Source organism: Solanum dulcamara, chromosome 8 (assembly GCF_947179165.1).
Source record: "Solanum dulcamara chromosome 8, daSolDulc1.2, whole genome shotgun sequence".
Lineage (NCBI taxonomy): Eukaryota > Viridiplantae > Streptophyta > Magnoliopsida > Solanales > Solanaceae > Solanum > Solanum dulcamara.
In genome coordinates, this window is record NC_077244.1 from 72,411,567 (window position 1) to 72,437,302 (window position 25,736).

General features: G+C 33.6%; 2 protein-coding genes across 2 annotated transcripts; both read right to left on the reverse strand.

Moving 5' to 3' along the window:
* Positions 1-856: 856 nt before the first annotated feature.
* Positions 857-8,360, reverse strand: LOC129899150 (3-oxoacyl-[acyl-carrier-protein] reductase 4-like). The gene is made up of 11 exons (XM_055973981.1): positions 8,037-8,360; positions 7,350-7,492; positions 6,348-6,401; positions 4,026-4,106; positions 3,885-3,930; positions 3,529-3,623; positions 3,376-3,408; positions 2,242-2,376; positions 1,943-2,036; positions 1,411-1,493; positions 857-1,308 (listed from the first exon to the last, which is right to left on the reverse strand). Exons 1-11 carry the CDS (start codon positions 8,200-8,202, stop codon positions 1,276-1,278), a joined length of 963 nt encoding a protein of 320 aa, XP_055829956.1. The 5' UTR covers positions 8,203-8,360; the 3' UTR covers positions 857-1,275.
* A 5,969-nt stretch (positions 8,361-14,329) lies between these two features.
* Positions 14,330-17,544, reverse strand: LOC129900309 (glyceraldehyde-3-phosphate dehydrogenase, cytosolic-like). The gene is made up of 11 exons (XM_055975259.1): positions 17,511-17,544; positions 17,363-17,386; positions 17,154-17,254; positions 16,870-16,985; positions 16,673-16,768; positions 15,934-16,084; positions 15,778-15,838; positions 15,457-15,697; positions 15,095-15,178; positions 14,770-14,859; positions 14,330-14,618 (listed from the first exon to the last, which is right to left on the reverse strand). Exons 1-11 carry the CDS (start codon positions 17,515-17,517, stop codon positions 14,573-14,575), a joined length of 1,017 nt encoding a protein of 338 aa, XP_055831234.1. The 5' UTR covers positions 17,518-17,544; the 3' UTR covers positions 14,330-14,572.
* Between the last annotated feature and the right edge of the window lie 8,192 nt (positions 17,545-25,736).

A 25,736-nucleotide genomic window follows, 5' to 3' on the forward strand; every position in this document is an offset into this window, starting at 1 on the left:
TCGTTTCATATGATTAATAACACTCCTCAAATCATGCACGATACCATCGCAGTATGTGAATGAATATCAATGATGTCATCACATAATATCATATATAATAACATGGTAACATATATATACAGATACAGTGATGGTATCATAAAGATTTTCCTAAGTCATTCAATATTATATGAATGATACTACCACAGTATATTCGTATATTATAATGATATTAAAAATCCTTAATGAGACACTTTTAAAATCAACAATGATACCATAAGAATATATTGATACATTATCGGTATCATATAGGATTGAACTCTTTTTTAAAAATATAAAAATAAAATAATTAAGAGAAAATTATTAAAATCACAATCTTATTTATTAAACTAATTAGTAAATATATTCTTCGTGATACTCCTTCGGTATGTTGATACCATATCGACATCATATAAGACTGAGCTTAATCCTGTGATACTACATCGGTTAATGATACCCTATCGGTATCACATAGGGTGAATGCTACATCAGCATGCGAATTTAAAAATAATTAAAGAGGTACAGTGGTAATTAATTTGACCAAAGGGGTATATAAAAAAATTATTTAGGAAAGGGGTATGAAATGATAAATAGCTTGTTTAAAGGATCCATTTTGTATAATTTTTCTTAAAATCTAATTGGCAGAATTATAAAATATTTGACGGAGATTTTTTTTAAAAAGTTCACTTTTGACAAATCAAATTGTTCAGAGCATACTTTAGGGACTATTTTGAGTCTAACCCCGAAACACAAGGGATCGTCTGTCTTTTTCTCTAGCGCTTTTGTTAGTGAGGGTATTGTTGAAATTATAAAAAATTAAAAGGGATAAAAAGGTAAATAATTCATAATTAGAGTAAAATAAATTATTACGATTGTTATTAAGCATGAGCTAAATCATGTCATTGATTTATCAATCTCCAGCTCTCAAGGGCAAAGCAAAGACAGCAACTTTCATTGCAGCACATGAAGATGCTTTGGCCAAAGGAAGTACATAAAATAGTGTTTACTCGGCTTTAACACAGGAACTACAATAAAATGATCAAAACCCTGTTTCAAAAATGATTGCTTAGCTTAGAAAACGAAAAAAGAAGAGGGGAAAATGCAGAAAAATGATAAAGTCAGGCCATCTTCTAACACCAAATTAACAAGTTCCTTTTCCGCTGGTACTGGAACAGGCGAGGCTACAGTCAAGGTAATAACATAAGTGACCGCCCTTTCAATCCTTCTTCATGAGCAAACTAAGTAAAGGGTAAACTTCTACATAACCATCCCACCATCGATGGTCAAAACCTGTAAAGGAGATAAATATATTCTTAATCAACCCATATTTTAACGAGGTAGCAAGAGAAGCTTCGGATAAAAGACAGAAGAAACCACATAACATGGAAGTACCTGTCCAGTAATATAGCTGGCTGCGGGATTGAGTGCCAGGAATTCTACTAGTCCAGCAACATCTTCAGGTTGACCATAGCGTCCTGTATTATGTGAAACCAAAGTTAGTCCATATAGCTACTGCTTACAGGAAGTCTATTAAGCTTTAAATTGTAAGATATAGGTATGAACCATATTTCCTAAAAATTTAAATTGAATAGTAGTCACTTTCAATAGTTTAATAAATGAATCTTTTATATATAGCAAGTACAAAGGTTTTGAAATGTTGGATGCAAGTTGAAGAAGAGGAAATCTACCTTCTATCAAGATTCAAGCTCAGTTGATGTTTTTCAGTTCAGATTTAGTTTTATTCGTTTTATAGAGCCAAAATTTTCTATTGATGCACATGAAATCTGGTTATTGCATCTGACGTTGTATTATTCGACTTGTTCTAATCTTAGAATGACCTTTTCGTCATCTTAGATGTGCAGGGAACTCGTCATTATATTGAGATATAAATGCCACAAACACTTAAGAAGACATCTGCTCTTACCTAACGGAATACTTTGCAAAAGTTTCTTTTCAATGTCTTCACTTAGCTGGGCAGTCATATCAGATGCAATAAATCCAGGGGCAACAGCATTAACCTGTCGAAAGATAAAATTCAGCATAAATAACCTAATTATGAGCCATAAGAAGTCATTATATCACCAACGGAAAAAAAAGAGAGACAACTCATTAGTTTGTCCTCATCAGAAATAGTTCCTCAATAATATGCTTAACAAAATCCTTCATAACTAGCATTAGCATAAATAAGCCAAGTGATACAAGGGAATGACTAGGAGCACTTACAGTAATATTCCTGCTGGCATATTCTTTTGCAACACTCTTGGTTAAGCCAATGACTCCTGCCTTAGCAGCACTATAGTTGGCTTGTCCGGCATTGCCAACTAAACCAACAACAGAAGATATGTTGATGATTCTTCCCTGCAAAGTGTAGACCATTCCTAAATATAAATTCTGGAGTATAGAAGGAACAATATAAAAATGCATTGCATTGCTTTGATCTTAGTGATCAATTTTTTTAGGACCAGAATATATCACTAGATAAACATGATAGCAATAGTTTCATTAGTTGGCATCTGGCACAACCTGGCTATCTTAACGTACTCAAGGATCACTCAATTTGTTTCTTGTTTTGTATGAATAACTGGTTCAAATTGATTGAAAAGGTAACTGTCAGCAATATAGCAGTGACAGAATCAAAGAAAATTACACCAACAACTGAAATCCATGTAAAGGAATAGCTGGAAACAGATTCTGAGTCACATAAAAACCAATTTCCAACACAACATCCAAATTCTGAAGCTGAAATCAGTCAACTTATGATGCTTCTAACAAGAGAGGAAATTAATTGACGTGACAATTTTACTGTAGCATTATATTATCTTTTAATGCTGGGTGGGAATAAGGTTATAAGGCATCTCCCTTCAACTAATGTATCATTATCTTCTCTGTCCATTTTCCTTCAGTCCAGATAGGAAGTATTTTGCCCATGACCTGTGGAATCAATGTAGTGCAAGTATCACACATTGCAAGCCTGACGTTGTGTTTCCAATTCCTTTTTTATTTCTACTTTGACTAGAATGCAATAACAAGAAACCAGGAACGGCAAATATAGTTTTGGTTATTCTACCCAAAGGCTAGGGATGACCACTGCCCCACATGGTTGTTCTAGTGATATTTCTGCCGTATATGAAGTTTTGGAAAAGGTTAATGTGGACGAGCTCAATGACCACCATGTGGTGTAGTCATTGTTTATAACTGCTGTAGAGTGCATAGAGCTAAGCCCCTCATTACCTGCGAGGGATCTCTTCGGTAAATAAACAAATGTACTTCCCTTTATGCAACAGTTTCTGAAAACTTGAACCTTTCCAGACAAATAATATTATGACTGAAGTGCAAGAGGTAGATGGACAAATTCACCTTTTTCTTTTTCATCATGATTTTAGCTGCAGCCTGCAACAAGAAGAAAGATCCTTCATAAGAACCTTATCTTAGAGATTACATACAGGTTTTGGGGGGAGGGATTGGGGGAGACATCCAAACTACCAATTGAAACACAGCTAGTGTATAGACCTGCGTGCAGAGAAAAACTCCTGTAAGATTCAACTCAATAACCTCCTGCCACTGAGACTTCTTCATTCTCATCAACAAGGTATCACGCGTGATACCTGAAAAGAAGAATAAGAGAATTACTGACTGGGAATTCTAATAAAACTTGATGCAAAACAGGATGACTGTTGCTAGCCTGCATTAAAAAGATTGTTCTACTTGTATATTTGGGTTATGTTTCCCTCCAACTAGAAAGTTGCACAGATTTTTTTGGATGCTTAATGCAACAGCACAAATGTTAACTTGTTGGTATTATCTTGGTGAAAAATTAATTAAATGATCTTTTTGACTTGTCCCCACAAAAAAAGGTGGTAGCTAACCTGCATTATTGATCAAGATATCAACTGTTCCCCATCGATCAACCACCTGCAGGTGTTATACTTATGAGGTGCAATTCAGCTGGCAACTACTGTGATAACATCAACCATTTACTAATATTACTAACAAAAGAGAGAGCTCACAGTTTTCATCATGGATTCTACATCTTCTTCTTTCGAAACGTCGCCTCCAAAAGCCAAGGCTTCGCCTCCACATGCTTCAATCTACAAAATATGACTTCTTGAGAGACAGCCTAAAACATGAACCTTATAACTTGTTCCCACACCCAAGAATGAATGGCTGCATGTTGAAGTACTGGTTAAGTAGTCAACGAGAGTTTCAAATCTAACAGCAATCAAACAATCGATCGAAGTGTTTATCAAATGAGTGTCAGACATTTTCTATCAAGCCTTCTAGCTTATGAGATATCTTTCTTTGGCACAGGTAAGGACTATGAGAATAAGTTCTTTATCTTTGACTGAGTAGAATAAGAGCAGGTTGTGCTCATTTACAAGACTGAGATAAAACTAAAGCAATCTATGATTGTTGACGGTTTGGGATGGAAGTTATTAGTGAAACCATACACAAAGTCTGAACCTAATTTTACACTTCTTGATAGAAAAGGATTAGCCAAGAAAAGAAAACATAAATATAAGCCATATAACTTCAGCTAGCCATTATCATATATATTCACGACTTTATCAACCTCCCACGGAATAGTATTACCAGCAAAGATAAATTCCTTTTTTTTTATGGTTTCAGCACAAGTAATCAGATCAGTAGCTAACTGCTATCTTATCAGAAAAATTCTAACAAAGAGCAGAGAGCAGAATCAGCTTTCCATGTTTGACTAGTTCTTGGAATCAGAGAGGAAGACCTAGACTATCTATAAAAATAGAATAAAATTAAAATAAAAAAGCCACACCGTGATGTATTATTCGTTGAACCTCGTTGTCTTCACCCTATATTTTTCTGGCACACCATGACCACACCTCAGGACATTATTTTCTTGCTTCATGGCACCAAACCAGTACAAGAATGAGGAAGAGCTTAATTTGTCTCTAATAAGATGGAAGGATCAGAATCTAAAACTTTTATACTATGATGGAGGTGATTTATGTTGCTTGCATAGCAGTTTAAGTAATATTAGAGTGCTCCCAGTGTAGAAGAAGGTGTAAAACATCCCGCTCTTCTAACTTAACATCAAATCTTTCACAATACTTGGCATTGCCCAAGGAGTCCGAAACCACTTAAACATATCCCACCATAATCTCATGGAGTCATAGTAAGTCCCCAATGTAGAAGAAGGTGGTCCACATCCTCACCCGCCTTCTTGCACATGTAACACCAACTGATGCAGACAACCTTCCACTTTCTAAGATTTTCCGCTGTCAATTCACCCCTCCAGTGGCTACTCAAGTGAAAAAAACACTCCTTCACAAACTTGTAGTTTTAGTATGTAATAAAGCCCTCTTTAACAATATGAAGATCATATTTCACCAAGTGTTTTCACAATTGAAGATATGCATTAAGCAAACAAGAAGGCCAACAGCTGAGGGATAAGATTTAAGGTCTTGAAAGAGGAGCTCCCACTCGAGAACTTCAAAATTTCGCTTTGGTGTAGCTGACTGATATCACTTGCTTCTATCAGTTAAGTTTCAGTTGCTAAATAGACCAAAGGAAAAAAACCAACAGTATAATATGTCAGAGTCCAGATCTTCTTGATGAAGAAAAACTCTATCTCCCTCTCATAAACTGGGAAATAAAAGTGTTAGTTGAAGATTATTTTGACATATTTGGAATTTGCATCATATACATCTTAAAAAGATATGTCAAAAGGTTGGTCAAATTTTGATAACCATTTTCATTTAATATTATATTATTACACAGTTTCTAAGTTAACTTTCCCCTAAGCTAACTTTCCTTTTATAACCGAGAAATCCCAGCACCCCACGTGAGTTAACTGGCCCAACCCACTTGGCCCACAGGCGCAAAGTTCAGGGGAGTATCAGCCTGCCCATCTACCCTTCTCCCACTTAAATCCCACGTTTTTATGACAGTGGTCTAACGAAACCTGGGGATGTATGGACCCACCACTCTCAACAAAATAATGTTAGTTGGTTGGATGACTAAAATATAACGATAAAACAAATTTAGACTAACTAAAGGGAACTTTATGTAATATACCTTAGAGCTATTTTAAATTTGGAATGTCCCCTAAAAGTTGACAATTTGAAAGGACAATATAATTTACGCAGCAAAAGTAAAAGAAAAATAAGAAATCACATGGAAGATGGAATATTCTGCAAGGTACAGATACTCTTCCAAACACAAGACTGAAGTTAGAGATACAGTTCATTTTTCAAGTAATAAAAATGAAATTTTCAGTTGGGAATGGAAGTATCAGGGATAGTAATCTATACCAAAAACTATACTAAATTATTACTAAAAAAGGGAACACATACCTCTTTGGAAACTTCTTCTGCCTCCTTTGAAGATCTCGCATAGTTCACTAGGACCTGCCAACAACATTGAACTTTATATCAAGCAGGTATGGAAAAAACTTATAAATTGATGAATAGCAATGCCTGTGTATCCACCTATGTCAGCTTAAGAGCATTATTGGAAGTTTTCGAAAGAACATAAATCGACGGAATCCACATTTTTGGAATGCCTGACTTCACGTAGTAAACACTAAGCTAAATAAGAAGAAGATGTGGAGGAGGAGGAGGACCCGCTTCACTTTCTACTCTGTCCCGTACAAGCTTCTGCTTATTAATGGCAATTTAACCCAAAAACAATATAGAGTAACACAAACTAGTATTTGTTTTACACTTTATGTGACACCTTTTGGGGTAACTAAATTATTTTTTGCACATTTGAAACTATCCTTTTAAAGCCTTCTATTCTCAATTAAAATTATCCATTTAAACATTTTACCTTAAGATGATACACAGAGCAAAGAAAGTCATTGTCAAGGGACAGAGAGAGTACTTCTCATTGTTTCACTTTTAAACCATGGCCAACGGAAATACAACTTGAGCAACTACCATAGCACCTTAAAGCTGATGGTGTTTTACAGTGAAACCACATAGGTCGCCAACACCATAGCATACAAACGAAGAGTGAAATTAGATAATTCTAGTAATACACATTCAAATGAACAAGTTTTCTGGTTTCCCGGGGCTTTGGTTCAATGGCAAAGGTAGTAGAGGATGTGTGGTAGGCAAGTGTCACGAGTTCCAAACCTAGCTGTTGAACTAACTCAGGCATTTAAGTGGAGGAGGGTAGAAGCACGAGCCTATTATCGACCAAGTTCCAAATCTGAAACGCAATTTTGCTTAAGAAAAAATTCTCTGGTATTTTCTGGCAGTTAACACTCCTGTGTTATCTAGTTACAGTTGGAAGGTAAAGAATCTCAAAACCAAAAGGTTTCCATATTTGAAAAAATGGAACACAATGCTTACCTTACAACCAGCCTTTCCCAAAGCCAAAGCAATTGCCTTCCCGATTCCTCTAGAAGCTCCCGTGACAATAACAACGGGAGCTTCAACTTTTGCAGCAGCTTCAACTCCAGCTTGTTCAGTGGTTGCCACCTGAGCTCTCACACCTGCTCATATCAAAATCTCATTATACATCTATACAACTGATTACAAACAGAGGAACATATATAGAACCACATAAGAAAAACACATAAAATAAGGCGAAGGGGATTGGACTCCAGAATTTAGAGTCAAATGGTTCAAAGTGAGTGTGCTATTGTATTTATTTATCACTCCCTCCACTTTTACTTGACACATTTACTTTTCGAGAGTCAATTTGACTAATTTTTAGAGATAAATTGAATTAGATTAATTCAATATTTTAAAACTAAAATCCAGATATTCAAAAACTACAGAAAAATACTATAAGTTGCCTTGTTGCAATTTTCTTATATTAAAAAAAAGATCAAAATCCATGTAGTTCGACTCTCGAAGCAAATGAACAGAGAGACTATCAGGCAAAATGTCAACATACATTTCTCTGAAAAAGAATTGGACTCGGGATTTAGAATCAATGAATTCTATATCTATTATATGTATATTTCTTTCAGAAATGGAAAGCAGTGATCTGAGAAGGATTTAGATCCGTCTCTACTAAGAAGTGGAAGGTACCTGAAGATGCGGAAGAAGACCAGCGGCTCTGCAAGGGAAATGATGGCTGAATAGGAGAAGACGGAGGGCGGAGATGTGAGAACTGGCGACGGACGGAGGAGTTTGCCGCGGCGACTGAGCGGAATTTGGAGGTGGTGGCGACGGAATTGAAGGCGAGAGTGGCCATTGAACGGAGTAAAGTGGCCAGGTGTGTAAATAGATCAGTAGTGGGTGCAGATTTAGAGTGGAGCGTCTTTATTATTGTAAAAGTTGCGATGAAATCAAGGTGCCAGCCTCCTTAGTCGTTCGTTTCAAACAAGAGAAGAAGAAAAAGTAATTTGGGTACAAATATAGTGAAGTGAAATGATTACTTGTTAATTTAGCCTATTAGGTAAGGGTTTGGTGTGTGACTTGTTTTGATTTTTTGATGGGTGTCATTACTGATACATGTATAATTAATTGATATATCACTCCCTCCATCTATATTTACTTATCTATTATATTAAAAATAAATATTTAATAATATTTATTCAATTTATGAAATCAAGAAATAATTTATACTTAATTTCTAATTTATTCTTATCATTAATTAGTAATCGTTTTTCTATTACATTTTTTAACACATTATATTTATTATATTCAAAAAATAATATGGTAAAATTATTCTTCTATTTATAATTTCTTAAGAATTATACAAAATCAATGATGGACAAATAAAAATAGACGAAGGGAGTAATTATTACTTATACCATAATATTTACATAACTCTAATCAACATTTATAACAAATGACTAGTTTAGAAGATTTTAGTCACCAATATAGTTGAAAACTATCCAAAATTGTGAAGTTATTAGAGAACTTGTTCACATTTGGGGTGTGTTTGGTAGGGAAGTTTTCCCCCCAAAAAAAAAGTTAAATCATATTTGCTTGGTTAAAAAAAGCAATTAAGAAAAAAAAATTAGTTAAAAATCAAGAAGATAACTTGCCTAGTGCACCTGGGGAGAAAGTATATTCTTGAAATACAAAAAAAACTTATTTTTCATTAGAATTTAAAAATACTTCTTTTCGTGTCAAACCCGTTTTGGTATCAAATTTAGAAGACAAATTTAAACCAATTTTGAAGCTTAAAGGATCATTTATTTATGTTGAGAACTTACAAAAAAAAGACTTTGCAGCTACAACTATTAAGTACTACTAAGCTCTTTCTTAGATAGAATAATTATACCAGAATATAGAATGGACCTTCTAAACATTAAAAGGTACTCATTTCAAGATGAAAGTTTTCTCCTTTGTATTCCTCTTCAACTAATAGTTATTGCAAGTTTACACAGTACAAATTTATGGATCAGAAAGTTTTAAAAGTTTTACCTGCTTATTTTTTAAAAACAAAGTAATTCAAAGGTCATCCATCACTTTGAGACCGATACTTTTTTATTTCATCACAAAAACTTTTATAAAAGTTGGATATTGGTTAACCATTCGAGTCCTCTATGATTGGAACATGCTTCAAGCATAATAGGAGTAGGAATAACTATTTTAGCTCTCACAAATGTTGGAATTAATTAATCATGGGTAAGAATTTTTTTTTTATAAAAATAAATCATGGAGATTAAAAGAGTAATATCTAAGGATTTAAGTGTCCAAAACAATTTGTTTCCTGTTCTCTTTCTATCTGAATGAGGGAAAATGATGTTTGTCCATCTAAAAGTCGTCCACCAAAAAAAATGAATCACTTTCGATTTCTATATTCCTCACCCCATTTGTCATACACCATTCCACGACTATTTTCAAAGCCATAGTTTCTGCATAAATATTGATCTTTATTTCCACAGGGGTGATATATGCTATACTTAATCTTCCAGACTTGTCTATGATAGTGGCACCTTCCACCACCACATTGCCCTGGATTGTCTTTCGAACATCGATGTGTGTTTAGTTTCATCCATCCCGCCTCAGGCTAGCAACTTCACTGCTACAATAGTTGTACTAATCTTGGCCTTCTCCATAAGATCGATAAAGTGGATCCATTTCATTTAAGGAGGGATATCGAGGAGTTATTTGTGAGCAATGATGTTGATTTGTTGGGTGACTTTCAAGATGATTCTGGTAGAAGACATCTTCATCCCTTCAAATATGCATTTACATCTTGCTTTTCAAATCAGTTAAATAATAATTTCAGGCATAACTTGTAAAGTTAGTTTGTGAATAGAGTTGTGATCCCTTTTCATCCGCCAGGTAATCAATCTTTGTAAGACTTTCTTGATCTATTACAATACCAAAAATTTGATTGAAATATTTATAAACGGTTTTCCCAATAAGACTATTCATCAATAAATGTGTAACACCCCTCAAAATTTTCCTAAGATTCGGGCCTTCTTTGCATACGTGGGGGGGCCCATCGTATTTATTTCGAAATATGTGCTTGAGTTGAGATGAGTCCCTGGTAAATTTAAGAGCGTTGGAGGTGATGTGGGGTCATTGAGGGCCTCTAGGACCGAGCTAAGTCCAAAATATCCGTCGTGGCTAAGTTTAGGACGAGTTCATGTAAGGGTCAACTTTTAACGACCCTATCTTTCGAAAGACGTCAATCCGGGTGGACCACGACCTATCAAAATAAAGGTCGTCGAATCTTCTTTCCAACGCCACCAAGAACGTAAATTTTGGAGTTCGGAGTCAAAAGATATGACGATCCGAAGACGAACTAGCACGACAGGGATTTCATTTTGGCCTGGGTTACAACTGCTGGGGAAATGGCCTTGGCGCTGTAAGGGCGCGACGCGCCACTATCGCGCCAGAAACATGCCTCAATAGTTTGGTCCTTGGCACGACGCGCCACTAAAAGTGTGCAGGGTTTTTCAGGCCAAATTCCCAGAATTTAGGACAATAGGTTTGGCGTTGTAAGGGCGCGACGCGCCACTATCGCGCCAGAAACATGTCTCAGTAGTTTGGTCCCTGGCGCGACGCGCCACTAAAAATTGTGCAGGTTTTAGGCGTAATTGGCCTTGGCGCTGTAAGGGCGCGACGCGCCACTATCGCGCCAAGGGCATTTTTGCCTAATTTTCAGAATTTGGAGAAAGGGCAATTTGGGAAATTTCCCAAATTTATATATACACAATCCTTGTGTATTTTGGGATCATTTTCTTCAGCCCCTCCCTCTCTCTAAAAGCCCTAGTTTCTCTCTCTACTCTTCTTCTCCACTTCTAACCAAAAAGGAGTCCAAGAAGCTTCAAGATTAGAGTCCTCCATTGAAGACCCAACCTCAAGGTTTTCTCCAAGTCTTCACTAAGGTATGTAAGGCTATCCAAAACATGGGTTGAGTCCACCCATGTGCCCTATTCTTGTTTTGAGGCTAGATATCCATGAAAATGGAGTTTCTTGGTATGGTACATGTTTGAATGAGTATTGTTCCCATCTTATTTAATTATTTATGTATTAATGTTGTTGAGCTAAGAGGTTCCTAAAATGAGCCCTTATGTGGGTATGAGATGATGAAGAAATGAGTTGCTAAATATGTTTTATTGGTCTTCTTAATTATGTAGACTTGATAAAGTATACTATTTTCTTAAACATGTTGCTTATTATAAAAATGTCGATTTGAAGTCTTGAGGATGTGATGAGTCACAAGGATTTTCTCAAATGGATGGAGGTAATGATTGATTATATCTAGATGATGTTATATAGGTGCATTTAAAACTTCCTTGAACATATGATTGAGATTGAGCATTGAGATTGAGATTTGATTGTGATAGAGTTGATTAGTTGACAAGGTTGTAATGAGACTTGTTGATATGAGTTGATTGAGTTAATTTGATGGAGTTTTATGAGCATTGAGTCTTGGGAGGAGTATCGAGCACCGAATTGGGCAAGAGTATAGTCCATACTCAAACCCAATACCTGTGTTGCCAAACGTAGGGGGGATTGAACCGTTAAAGTCGGATGCTTCCCCGAGAGCTTTTGTCCTGACATTATAGGACCTGGTTGGATTGGATCCATGAGTGTTCGTCGTTCATGCCCTGGCAAGGTATGAATGGGCGTGGCAACGACGTCGTTTCGTTGTACCTTCACTGGCTCGTAAGTGTTGATTGTCGGTTAAGAGAAACTCCCAAATATGTTTTGATAGTAATCTGAGTCAAATTGAGTTGAATTGTATATGATTGGTCCAGTCTAAATCATATTCTTGTTTGGACTTGGGACATTTGATTGAGTTGTCATTCCTTTTGAGTTGAGCTCCCGAGTTGATTTATTCTTCCTTGATGTTCGTTGTATTCGGCCATTTTACATACTCGTACATTCCATGTACTGACGCCATTTGGCCTGCATCGTTTCATGATGCAGAGACAGATACTAGAGATCATCAATCGGCGCTCCGTTGAAGATCCACATACACTTCCAGCCAGTCGGTGAGTCCTCCTAGTTTCCGGAGGATATTGGGCCTTCTTGTACAGTTTTGATTGTCTTTTCTTTATTCAGATTGTCGGTAGCCATGGGCTTGTCATTGACACCTTTTAAACTTGAATAGAGGCTTCATAGACTGGAGTGTGGGAGGTCGAGCAGTCATTTTGAGGAGTCCTATTTTGATTATCTTCTTTGATTGTAAATGTTTGGCCTTCGGCCCTTATGTTATGAGACGTAATTTCCTTAATTGAGTTTCCGCTAAGAGAATGTGCTTGAATGAATGAATGACTGTACCAAGTGGTTCGCTCGGAGGTCAGAAATGGCCTTCGGGTGCCGGTTACGTCTAGGGTACCCTCCCGGGGCGTGACAAAATGCTCTTCATCTGGGAAGAGGAAACTATACAACAATCACATTTAGGAGCTAAACCAAGATTAAATATACCTCTATTGGAGTCCACCACAATTTTGTATCTCAACACTTTCCAAATAGAAAAAGGCCATATCATATTATTAATTTCAGACAAATTGTGCTTATTCCTAATAAAGTTTCAAGCCGAATTACTACTGAATCTCCTATCTATGTTAGTCGTCCAAATAGGCTGGTCATCTAGACTAGGATAGTGAATAGTAATTCTTAAAATATGATAAGGAAGTTGTTTAGAGAGAATACTAATATTCCATTGGCCATTAGTGATGTAATTAGCAACTTTGGGTTTAATAGAAGTGGAAGCATGAATATAGATAGAGAGTCTACCCATACCTGATATGTATTTTCTACGCCTTGACTATTATTTCATGTTACAATGGATTTCAACACATATATCAGTTCTCAAAAGTTTTATATACTACTTCCACACCATCTTTGAGATACTAAGATTTCTTGATTAGTGGGATATAGAGAACAAAACTACTCAACTTCAAGTCGATGATGCAATTCAAGCTTGAAAACAACAAAAACAAAAGTCTGATTCAGTTGAGGAATCAACAGGGGACATGGTGAATATTATTGTACATAAAAGGGTGTAAAACACAAACTCTCCTTGAATTATCAACCATTCACTTACTTGACATGCTTCAATTGATGGTAAAAAATTTACCACTAGGGTACGTTCATTTTCTAATTCAATTTTTTCATATTCAATTGGTCAAAATTTTGAAAAATAATTCTTTGAAAATGACTTCTCTGGTGAAAGGAGAAAAGACAAACGATTGTGTTCTCCCAACTTCCAACACACCTCATATTTACCCTCTCAACCCCTTAGCCCCTACCCTCTACCTCTACCTTTCATGATATTTCTCTTATATTTTTTTGCTTACGTATCTACATTTTCCTCCCTACCAAATATACCCTAATGCATCTCTACTTGACTGCTGATTTTGGTTAAGGAGTCAGGTGGAAGACAAATCAACGAAGTAAACTACTCCTGTATCTATCTAGTCCTTTTAATACGAGAGGGGGTATATGTACTTCATTTTCAATCACTACTCCCATCATCAAATATATCTCCTTGATTTCTTTCTACATGAGCACAACCAGAACACTAGCTAGAAATTTGTTTGTTTTTGCTCTTTTGCTTTGCAAGGTGGAATCCTTCCTCCCATTGCAGATTCCATAGCAACAAACGAAAATTGACAAAGAGAAAGTGAAGGGGCAAACTTTATCGACAATACGATTAGTGATGCACTGTTTTTCTTGATCTCACTTTCATCAAGCACCAGGCTGTGTGACACCGTCGTACCACTTTATAACTGGCTTTTTGAAGGCATGGAAAGGCACCTGACAAGCCCTTTATTACATACAGTTGGCCCAGTACCAACCAATTCCTCCAATCCACAACCTAATTCCTTTTTGTTTTTTATCGTCTTTTTTGTGGTCGGTTTTGTTGGGGGAGGGAAGAGGGGGACAGTGAGAAAGATAAGTGCGTGTCTAACGTTATTATACATTGATAGCAAGACAAAACAACATATCCAGAGTTTTGCAGACACATTTGAAAATTGGGGAAAACCACAATCCAACAAAAGACCCCAAATGAAAATTCAATAGTAAACAGACAGCCACCTTCAAACTCGTCAAACAGCTTCTCGTATTACTTTATTTTAAACTGCTTTTTTCCTCTTCTAAATATGCTTAGCAAGCGTCACCTCATGCTCGAAACTTCCACTTCACTGGACTGATGCCATGTGCTTAATCAAGTCCACCACTCGTGTGCTGCACTCCCAGCAAGAAAAAACATTAGCAGCAGACAACAAACCATTAAATGCTGCCTAACATGGTTATTGTAAAGGAGAATAAGATCCCATGCAATAATACAATTTACAGCAGCTCTAAATTTAAAGGCCTGTGAATTTTTAAGATTTACCTGTAGCCCATTTCGTTGTCATACCAAGAAACAAGCTTCACAAAGCTCTTGCTCAAAGCAATTCCAGCCTTTGCGTCAAAGATACTTGATCTGCAAGTTATTTTCATATAAATTACAATCCATCAAATTTAACACTTCAGTTCTCTAGTCTGGTTCATGCTGGGTCAGTATAAGGGGAATTTACAAGAGAAATACTTCAGCTGAGGTCACGAAAAATGCATTACGCAGAAGCAATTGACATCTGTTGTTTTGAGCGAGGAAAAACCATTCATCATCTTCATTCAGACACATAATAGGGAACAAAACTTTGAAAATCCATCCTCACCTGTTGTCCCCAACAAAGTCTGTAGATACCACATCATCTTCAGTGTAACCTAGAATTCCCTTTAATTTTCCTTCAGACTCCTCCCTGATGAAATGCCATTGCAAAAACAAAAAGGAAATTAATATAAACGAGATGGCAACCATAAATACAAGACGAGTAGGAGCCACAAGGCCTTTTCTACTGGCCTAACCCCAGCACTATTGCTCTTTTTTCGCATGAATTATAAATCTATGGAGGCGGATAAATCTATGGAGGCGGACGTGCAGTATATACTTGCCAGAATTGTATGAAGCACACAAGTTTTTTGTATTTTTTTTTAACAGGTAAGTGGGATGGTAACAGAGTAAGGTACACAATCCTACTTGATAGCGGCCTTGATTTCATCATAGGTAGCTTCTTTCTCCAACCTCACTGTGAGATCAACCACAGAGACATCGACGGTTGGAACTCGGAAAGACATTCCTGTTAACTTTCCATTCAATGATGGTAGCACCTTTCCAACAGCCTTAGCAGCTCCAGTGCTGCTGGGGATAATGTTGAATGATGCAGCTCTTCCTCCCCTCCAGTCCTTAGCTGATGGTCCATCAACGGTTTTCTGGGTGGCTGAGTTATAAGAATAAGAACTACTTAGTACACAAGCTACAGAAGCTGTATTAACTTCTAACATATAAAGCAATACTTACCGGTTATGGAGTGAACTGTAGTCATAAGACCCTCAACAATTCCAAACCTGTCATGAATAACCTGAAAAGTCACGCCAGAAATTGAGAAATCATTTAAATATCACATATAGGCTCAAATATTAAAATGAAGAGCAGGGCAAGAAACAAAAAGAGAACCTTTGCCAAAGGAGCAAGGCAATTAGTAGTACAGCTAGCATTAGAAACGACGTTGAGGTCTGGCTTGTATTCCTTCTCATTGACACCAACAACAAACATAGGAGCATCCTTGCTAGGAGCAGAAATGATTACTTTCTTAGCACCACCCTGGTGATAACAACAACCAAAAAATTAAGCAGGTACTTAACACCAACTAACCAATGCCGGAACTCAAGCTAGATGTGCAAAGAAATATGTGATACCATATTAACCCAAGCATTCAACAGTTATATATCATAGCATTAGCATCAATTTGCACTAAAAAAGCTTATAGAGCTAATACAAACAATGTAATACACCTAGACTCGATGTATAGAAAATCAATATTGTTGTCAACTGCTTTCAAGATGACAGCGTAATGTCCTTAAGTTTCCACAAATTTAAATGCACATGAAAAGAAAACAAAATTACACATGTGCAAAGCATCAAGAATTGCAACTTCACTAACAAATGCATAAAGCACTAAGCATCAGTACTAACACTTAAAAATTACATTCAAAATACACACAATCTGGATCTTTTAGTAAAAATGACAACCAAGTCCGCTACATGGTATCAGGCACCAAGTTTTCAGGCCATGATGGAAAATATTATATGTGAGAGTCAAACTATGTACTATGAAAAATCAAATTCATATTACCTACAAACAGTTCCTTTGTGATTAGAGGCAAGGAAGGGAAAATAAGATCACAAACCTTCAAAGTGGGCAGCAGCCTTGTCTTTATCAGTGAAGACTCCCGTTGACTCCACGATGTACTCTGCTCCAGCCTCAGCCCATGGGATCTCCTCTGGGTTTCTTCAGATATCCATAGAATAAGTTCAATCAGTAATTCGACTTGACACGAGAAATTCTAATGCAGTTTTCATTTGTTAATGAAAAGCTAGCGATATATTTACCTAATGCCAAATACAGTAACAGGCTTTTCACCAAAGAGAAGAGTCTTCCCATCCTTAACCTTGAGCTCATTGTTCTTCCATTGACCGTGTACACTATCATACTTAAACATGTATGTCTGCAACAATCATCATATACTTAAACCCCCCAGAAACAAGCAATAGATTCACTGATATACTAATGCACAATTGGATGAACAAAATGTATACAGACGAATAATCAACCCAAACTAAACTGAGCTTAAAGCTTAATTCATATATAAATATCATTAATAATTGCCATTTACCATGTACTCCACGGTGATGAAGGGGTCGTTAACAGCAACGAGCTCAACGTCATCTCTTTGGAGAGCCACCCTGGCCACCAATCGGCCAATTCTTCCAAAACCTTCAAACAAAACAACATTCGAAACCCGATCTTAGCCAAAACCAAGTAGACCAAAACATACTAAATTTACAAATTCAGACGAGAATAAAAAATTAACAGATTATATACCATTGATTCCAATCTTAATCTTGGCTGCAAAAAATTTACAAAGAAGATAAGGAAAAAAAACGGAATTAGTCGAAGCCCGTGAACTGAAACATAAGATACTTGCAAGAAAAAATTGAAGAAAAAAGTAAAAAAAAGAAAACAGATATACCACCCATGAGTTTTTTTGTGAACTGAGAGGGAAAATGAAGTGATTTTTGTTAAATGGAATGGAAGTTTTATTATAGAAGTGGCTAGTAATGGGAGACCGGGAGAACCGGTAAGTAATGCGATTTCACTTTATTGGTTTTCTCAATTCTAAATAAATGGAATAATTTGATTTCCTACAAAAATGAGATTGGTGCAGATTAGAGTTATGCACCGGACTTCCACTTAGAAATCACCATTAGGGGTCATTTGCTGATTAGGACATATTTGGTGTAATGGAGAGTAATTATATTTTTTTGATATGTTTGGTAGATTAAGTAATTATTTGGTAAGAGAGTAATTGATGGGAGTAATTACATTTTTTAATTCCAAGGGAAGGTAATGAATTGGTGCATGTAATTACATGAAACTTTTTAAAATTCTTCTTTTATTTAAATTTATATCTTTTTATTTAAAAAATATTTTATTATTATAATAGTTTCTAAATATTTATTTATATTTCATTTTATTCCCATTCTCAACCTTTAATTTTTCATATTATTTAATTATTTATTATTTTATTTGCATACTTTTGTTAGTATTATAATTTATAGAATTATATTTATGTATGTTGTGTTAAAATTTGATATAAGAGCATTATGTTAAATTTTTTGTTTAAAATTTAGGATTTTTGTCATATTTTCAATTTCATTTGTTTAGTAGTATTGACTTGATATTTCACATTACAAACTATTTATTTTTTAGTTATACTTGATAGATTATTATTTTTTCAAATGTTTTAATAATTTTATGACATTATATTTATAATATTAACATTTTTTCCAAACATACATTTCATGATGTTCATAAAAATCTTATAATTTATTTGATTAAATTATTTAAAATGTACTAATTTAAAAAATATAAATAAAATTTCATTTATAAAGATCCTTATTTGTCTAATATAAATTTTAAATTTAGAAAATTAACTTTTATTTTTAAAATTTAATATAACATTATAATTAGACTTGTGTAATCAAACAGAACAATTGTAATTACACTAAAATTACACTGTGGCAAACAAACAGGTTATCGTAATTACTAGACTGTGTAATTACTAGGCTAGTACCTAGTAATTACACCAATTCTAATCACCAAGTGCCTTTACAAACAGACCCTTAGAGTTATGCAAGGAAACTTATGTATCATTTTTATGCGGATATTAACTATTGATTAGATATAAGTTATATGTGTATTAGTTATTTATCTTTTACTTTGCATAAAATAATATGTAGATTCACTCATAATTTATACATATATTGATTTTGTTGGTTTCTCAATTTTCAATCAAACATTGTATTAATTTTATACATGAATAACTTATTTTCTATCTACCTATCAAACGTCGTATAAGCTATATGAAAATTAATACATAGATAATTTATTTCTAATACAACTATCAAACGACCACTTAAGTTTTGAAGTACAAGGACGCATTCACATAGCAGCTCCAGTTCGCTAGAGGTTCGGTATAATGAGATAGAATGGTTCATGATAAGTTTCTCTTATAATTGTTTTCGAAAAAAAATCATGTTTTACTTTAATGGTTTTTCAAATCACGGATGTGACAACTCAAAAGTGTTGAATTTAAAACACATTAGGATTAAACTATAAAAATATTTGTTGCTCACCTAAACTTAAAGATAAATTCTACAAAATGATGGTTAGACTGTAGTTATTTTATGGAATGGAGTGTTAGCCAGTCAATAACTCTCATATTCAGAAGATGCATATTGCGGAGATGTAGATGTTCGGATGGATGTATGGACATATTTGGAGTGATAAGATTAGAAATGAAGTTATTCGGAAGAAGGTGGTAGTGACCTCTGTGGCAGGCAAGATGAGAGAAGCGAGACTGAGATGGTTTGGCCGTGTGCAAATGACGTGTGTCGACGCCCAAGTTAGGAGGTGCGAGCAGTTGAATTTGGGGGTTGTGTGGAGGGGTAGGGGTAGACCGAAAAATTATTGGAGAGAGGTGATTAGACAAGATATACGCAACTTCATATCACCGAGGACATGATCTTAGATAGAAAGGAGTGGAGGTCGCGTATTAGGGTAGAAGGCTAGTAGGGGTAGAATGTTGTTTTGCCTTGTGACAGTTTAGAGTTGGTCTTAGGTCTAGGCGTGCCATTATAGTTGTGTTGTTATTGCCTTTTGATTATCACATAATTTTGCTATTATTATTGTTCTTGTCTTGCAGAATTTGCATCACTTTTCGTTTTAGCTGTTATGCTACATATATTGTTTTTCTCTCTTAATTGGGGCTCATACTTTTGGGCCGAAGGTTTTTCGAAAAAGAATCTCTCTATCTTCACGAGGTAGTAATAAGATTTGCATATATTTTACCTTCCCTAACCCAATGATGTTGCCTAACATGTCCGTCGAAAACAATACAATAATATCAACTTAACTTTTTTTACTTATTATTTTATAATCTACTATTATTATATACGACTACTTCCAATTACATTTCATTAGTAATTCATTTAACATCAAAAATATATTACTTGATCATTATAATATGTATATATTTGTTCATTGAATACAAATTTAATTGTGATTTTGAATCACTAGTTTAAAGCTAAACAGTGACCTTATAAGAAATAATAGGTGTCTCATAGCATTTGTTGAGGTGCACACACATTCCTTAAATGAGCATTTGAATATAATAATAATAATAATAGTATCTAGAAAAAAAATTAAATTTAAATTATATCCTCTTTTTTATTATTTTTAAGTAAGTAAGACCATTTCCTCTTCCCGTTCGACATCAAGATAATTGACTTTGAATATGAATATAAATTAAAGTTATTTTTAATTTTTTATAAGAAATTAAAAGTGATTATAGTAAAAAGAAAAAATCAACTTTAAGATGAATTTCAGAAAAATACAACAATTGTATGATCACAAATAAAAATATTCATAATCAAACAGACACTAAATTTGAAACGGGGAACTGGGACTTCAGGTGACAGTACGGATGGGTAAATTGTAGAAGAAGGCGGAAATGTAGCTTTTTATCCTAACGGGATCACGGAAAATTGTGTGGAGAAAAAAAATGTGCGTTGGGGGGCGGTTAGGTGCCCCACGATGGCCAAGTTGGAAAGAGACTTCCACTCACTCAATCGTCTGCCCCTTGATTTGAGTGTCCATCCAACTATATGTAAGGCCAACTCATATGCACAATTTTTACAACTTTTTTGGACCCAATCAAAAATAATAGTCTCTTCCTCCAATTTATATTACATAATTTAAATTTTGATAGTTCATATTTTTTTATTTTGAATATATAATTTATAATATTTTTGAAAAACGATTTACATATTTTAAAACTACATAAAAGTATTATGAATCACAAAAAATTGACAATTTAAAGGAAATATCAGGGGCTTCATGGGACACTCTTAACTTTCCATATGAATAAGGTGGTATAGGGGTTAGACAACGTACTAATGTGTGTACTACCCTTCTGTATAAACAATTATACTTATTTGTGAAGGCTTTTTATGCAATATTCCTAACTCTACTTTACTATGCGCTCAAATATCAAGAAAAGGAAATAAAAATAAAGAGATGTATGATAAGAAATAAATTGCATTCACTTAATGTGATTTATAAATAAATTTTATAGATTTCAAAGATATACGGTCCAACATAAATATTACGTTATGTATCTCAATATATAATATTATATAACATTATATCTATAAAAATTCATATTGGGTCGTGGGTTCAATTCAGTTAAAAAGTTTGGAGGTCATATTTGTATAGTTTTCCCAAGTAATATTGGGCTTTTGGGGGCTTGAAGGTTTTCGAACTTGATTGATTTTGGCCCGGATGCAACATAGCCCATAAAGATGTATTGAAAAAGAAAGAAAAAATTATCAAAGATAACACTTTTTAATAAATAATTACTGATTTTAGCAATATTTTTTATTTATTATCATTTATAGCAATACATAGTAATATTATGATATATATGTCATGTATTAAAAGTGAATTATGCATGCAATATAAATGTATTATAAGTTTTTTAAAATATATTATATTTGTTTGGTAGGAAATTGACACAATATATTATAAGTGTATTAAAGTGTGCGATAAATATATTGTCCATGAATAAAACTTGTATTATAAGTGTCAAATGAAAAAAATAATTATTATTAAAAATGATAAATATTTTCTTAATATAGTGTATTTATATCAGTTTCCTTTAAAATGACTTTTCGCCGACCACCATTGAATGACTGGCCCAAGACTCTTGGTTGGTTTGATTGAAGGGAAAGTTACACATATATGATATATTAAGAAAATATTAAATATCTATCATTTGTAGCAATTTTTTTTTTTACTAGACACTTATAATATATTTATAATATAATTTTAATACATTTTGTGAAAAATAATTTATAACACATATATAATACAAATTTTATTCATGGATAATATATTTAGTACACATTTTAATACACTTAGAATATATTGTGTCAATTTCTTACTGAACAAGCATAATATATTTCAAAACACTTATAATACATTTATATTTCATGCATAATTTATTTTTAATACATCGCAAATTTATTTAGTATTGCTATAAATATAATAAATAAAAAATATCACTAAAATCACTAGTTGTTTATTAAAAAATACTCACTAAAATAGTTTTTTATTCATTGAATCGTCAGGCTCCAACACAAGATGTACATAAACTTAAATAATTCCACTACAGGGAGAATGGGACAAAATCCATCTCAACTTCCAGTCTGTATCTTGGTTGCCTTTTGTAAAACAAGTAGGAGGACCAAGTTTAGTAAGTATTTACACACATAGGCTATATACTAATTCAAAATAGGAATTTTCGCATATAGTTACATAAAAATACCTTAATTATGCTCCATAGTTATAATTTTCTATTTATAATTCGTAGCTATAGTTATATCAGTATTTGTATAATTCGCGCAACATTTATATACGTTTGTATAATTCGCTATACAATTCACAGTTTTTGTATAACATTTTTATATTTCACTATACAATTCATGCACAACGTTTGTATAATTCGCTATACAATTTGTAGTATTTATATATTTTTCTATACAATTCGATTCACGCATAACGTTTGTATAAATCACGCGAATTATAACAAACTCAAATTGGCGCACAACGTTTGTATAACACGCACAACATTTGTATATAATCACATGAATTATACAAAACTCAAACTGTAATTACAGTTATATATTTGCCGCGAGCCGTAATTAATTCAAATTATAGCTATATTAGCTAATTAACTAGTATATGTTTGCTTATTCGCATAATTTTCCCAATTCAAAATTCAAAATTTATAATTTCTTATTATGACCTTAAGTTAATATACAATAACAACAAAAAGTTTCTAAACAAATATTTATTGATATATAGTCTTTTTTTATTACATATACATAGGTTGAATAAAAGATATTAAATTCATGATGAAATCATAAATTACAGTCTAGATCCGTTTCTGCTCATGAGTCTTATTTCTAAGTATTAAATTTGATGGTCAACAATTGAGTGGTCCAAAATTTAGGAATAGAAATATCCATCAATCAAGATTTACAAGGGTCAGAGGAGAAAGAATAGTTGTTGAGAAAATGGCCAACAACCCATTTTCTTGAGCCATGATCCCAAAATAATGGGCTCATGCACTCAAACCCCATTCATTGTCTCTCTTTCATATGCAACAAGACAATTTGGTCCTCAATGTTTCATACATTTAATTTGGTCTTTACATTATTTGTAAATATACATAGAATCTGGTCATATTGTTATAACTCAAACTTTGTAAAACAAAAGTTTAACTCTGTATATTGGTTATGCATTTGTATATATATATCATATGTATTTCATTTTCTTATTTGTGTTATTCGTTATTTGCTCTCCCATATCGCTTTGAACTTCTTAGCCTTATTTGACCTTTTTTTATGCTTCTTTTGAGCCGACGGTCTCTCGGAAACAACCGTCCTACCTTGGTAGGAGTAAGGTCTGCGTACACTTTACCCTCTCCAGACTCCACGTTGTGGAATTTCACTGGGGTGTTGTTGTATGTATTTCATTTTCATTGAAGAAAACCTGGGCATGGAGACGAGGATGAAGAAATACAGTAGTAGAACATGCACACATGCCCTTGCACATGGTATTTCATGAACTAATTGCAGAACCAAAACAATTAAAATTAAAATAAATATGAAAATAAAAATATTTTAAAATAAAAGAAATCGAAGTGTAGTAGAATATATTATGGCTAGGTTAGAGACATCATGTGGCAATAAGAATTTAATTTTTTTAATTATTTTTTTTAAAAAATTTGAACAAGAACTTGAATAGAAAATAATAAATATACGTTCATCACATCATCCATCATAAATAGGATTAACAACTTTAAGAAAAAAAAGAAGCAGCAAATGACCCGATATGACTTACTATTAAATACACTAAAAATGTGATTACATTATCGTATATATAAGTTAAATCCTTCAATTATTTGGAGTTTAGGACTCCCCCACCCCCACACAATTTTTTATTTATAAAAAAGTAAACTGACTTTGTGTTTGTTTCCATGATGTAACGACATATAATTTGTTCTATACAATGCATATATGTATAATATATGTATCTCTTGCTAAGAGCCAAAAGTCTCCTATCCAAAAATTGAAACGATCGATGCGCATTTGTTTTGTAAATACATGTACAGTTTACTAATATTGACATGTTTCCCAATTGGATGAATCTCACCAATCCTCCTCTTCCTTTTTTTTTTTTTCATTCAGTGTTCTGTCCTTTCAATAGAGCCCAATTAAATTTGAATTAACATCGAAAAATTTAGTATTGAAGGATAAAATACTCTCTAATAAAGACAAATCAAATTCAAAATTTTTTATTAAAGATGAAGAAGTACTTAATACCCAACCACAATCCTTGTTGGTCTCGTCGATCCTCCTTTATGCTCTCATCCGCAAGGAGTTGAATCTCTTGTTTCTCAACTCACGTGGTACTTTGACTGAAAAATACTTGTTTATTTATTTCTAGCTTTGAATTTTGAAATAAAGAAATTAGCAGTAGAAAAAGGAATTAATTTCTAAATAATTAATCATCAGAGGAATGGATATGATCTTTCAAGCTTTAATCAGAGTCAATAAAGTAAAAACTTCATTTCTATTGTGGTTTTTTTAGTTATACATTCAAAATCCCCTTGTAATAATTATTCTCTATATTAATATTTTGCAATATTAATTATATTTTCTTTGGAACGTAACCAGTCTTTCATATTATATTATATTATATGTTTTTTATATAATATTTTATTTTAACAATTAAAAAAAATATTGGAACAAAGGATACAAAGGTTTGGCTGTATTGTAACTAGTCTCTCCTTAGAATTGAATGAGAAATAGTACTCCATCCATTTAAAAAAGAATGACTTATTTTTCTTTTTGGTCTGTTTAAAAAAAAATGACCCCTTTCCTTTTTTGACAATACTTTAATTTCTATTTTTCACGTGACAGGTTTAAGGTCATAAGATTAAAAGACATTTTGGTATATTTGATATAACTTTAACTTAGGACTATAAAATTAAAAAATCTTTTTTATTTTCTTAAATTCTGTATCAAATTAAATTATGTTATTCTTTTTGAAATGGAGGAAGTAATAATTACTCTTCCAACCATAATAACCGTTGTCATGACAGCCTTGGCCTTTACCTTTTCCAACTTCCTTTTTGTGCTTTTTGTAAGGTTGGTTCTTGGTGGGAGAAGATTTAAATTGTGCAAGGTTTTTCTTCTATAGTTTACTGTTTCACCTGTAAAAGGCTAAAAGCTATATATGGATGCAAAAATCTGAGTTGTATTTGTCTGTAACACTTAACCAAAAACTTTTGATGGTGAGGCGTATACAATTTTTTTTATCCTTAATTAAAAATTTGAGGTTTTAATTACGAGAATATAGAAAACTCAGATAAAAGTGAATTTTTTAATAGACCTTATGCAATGTGATCTGGATTAGTCGTGATCCTAAAAGAAGTAATAGATAACAAATGAAAATTAAAAAAAATAGATCTCTATATATACCAATTAACTTTACAATATTTTATCAAATTATTCAAGTAGTAGCTAGTTTCTATACCAAAACTATATCTAAATAAGATCGCCCAAAC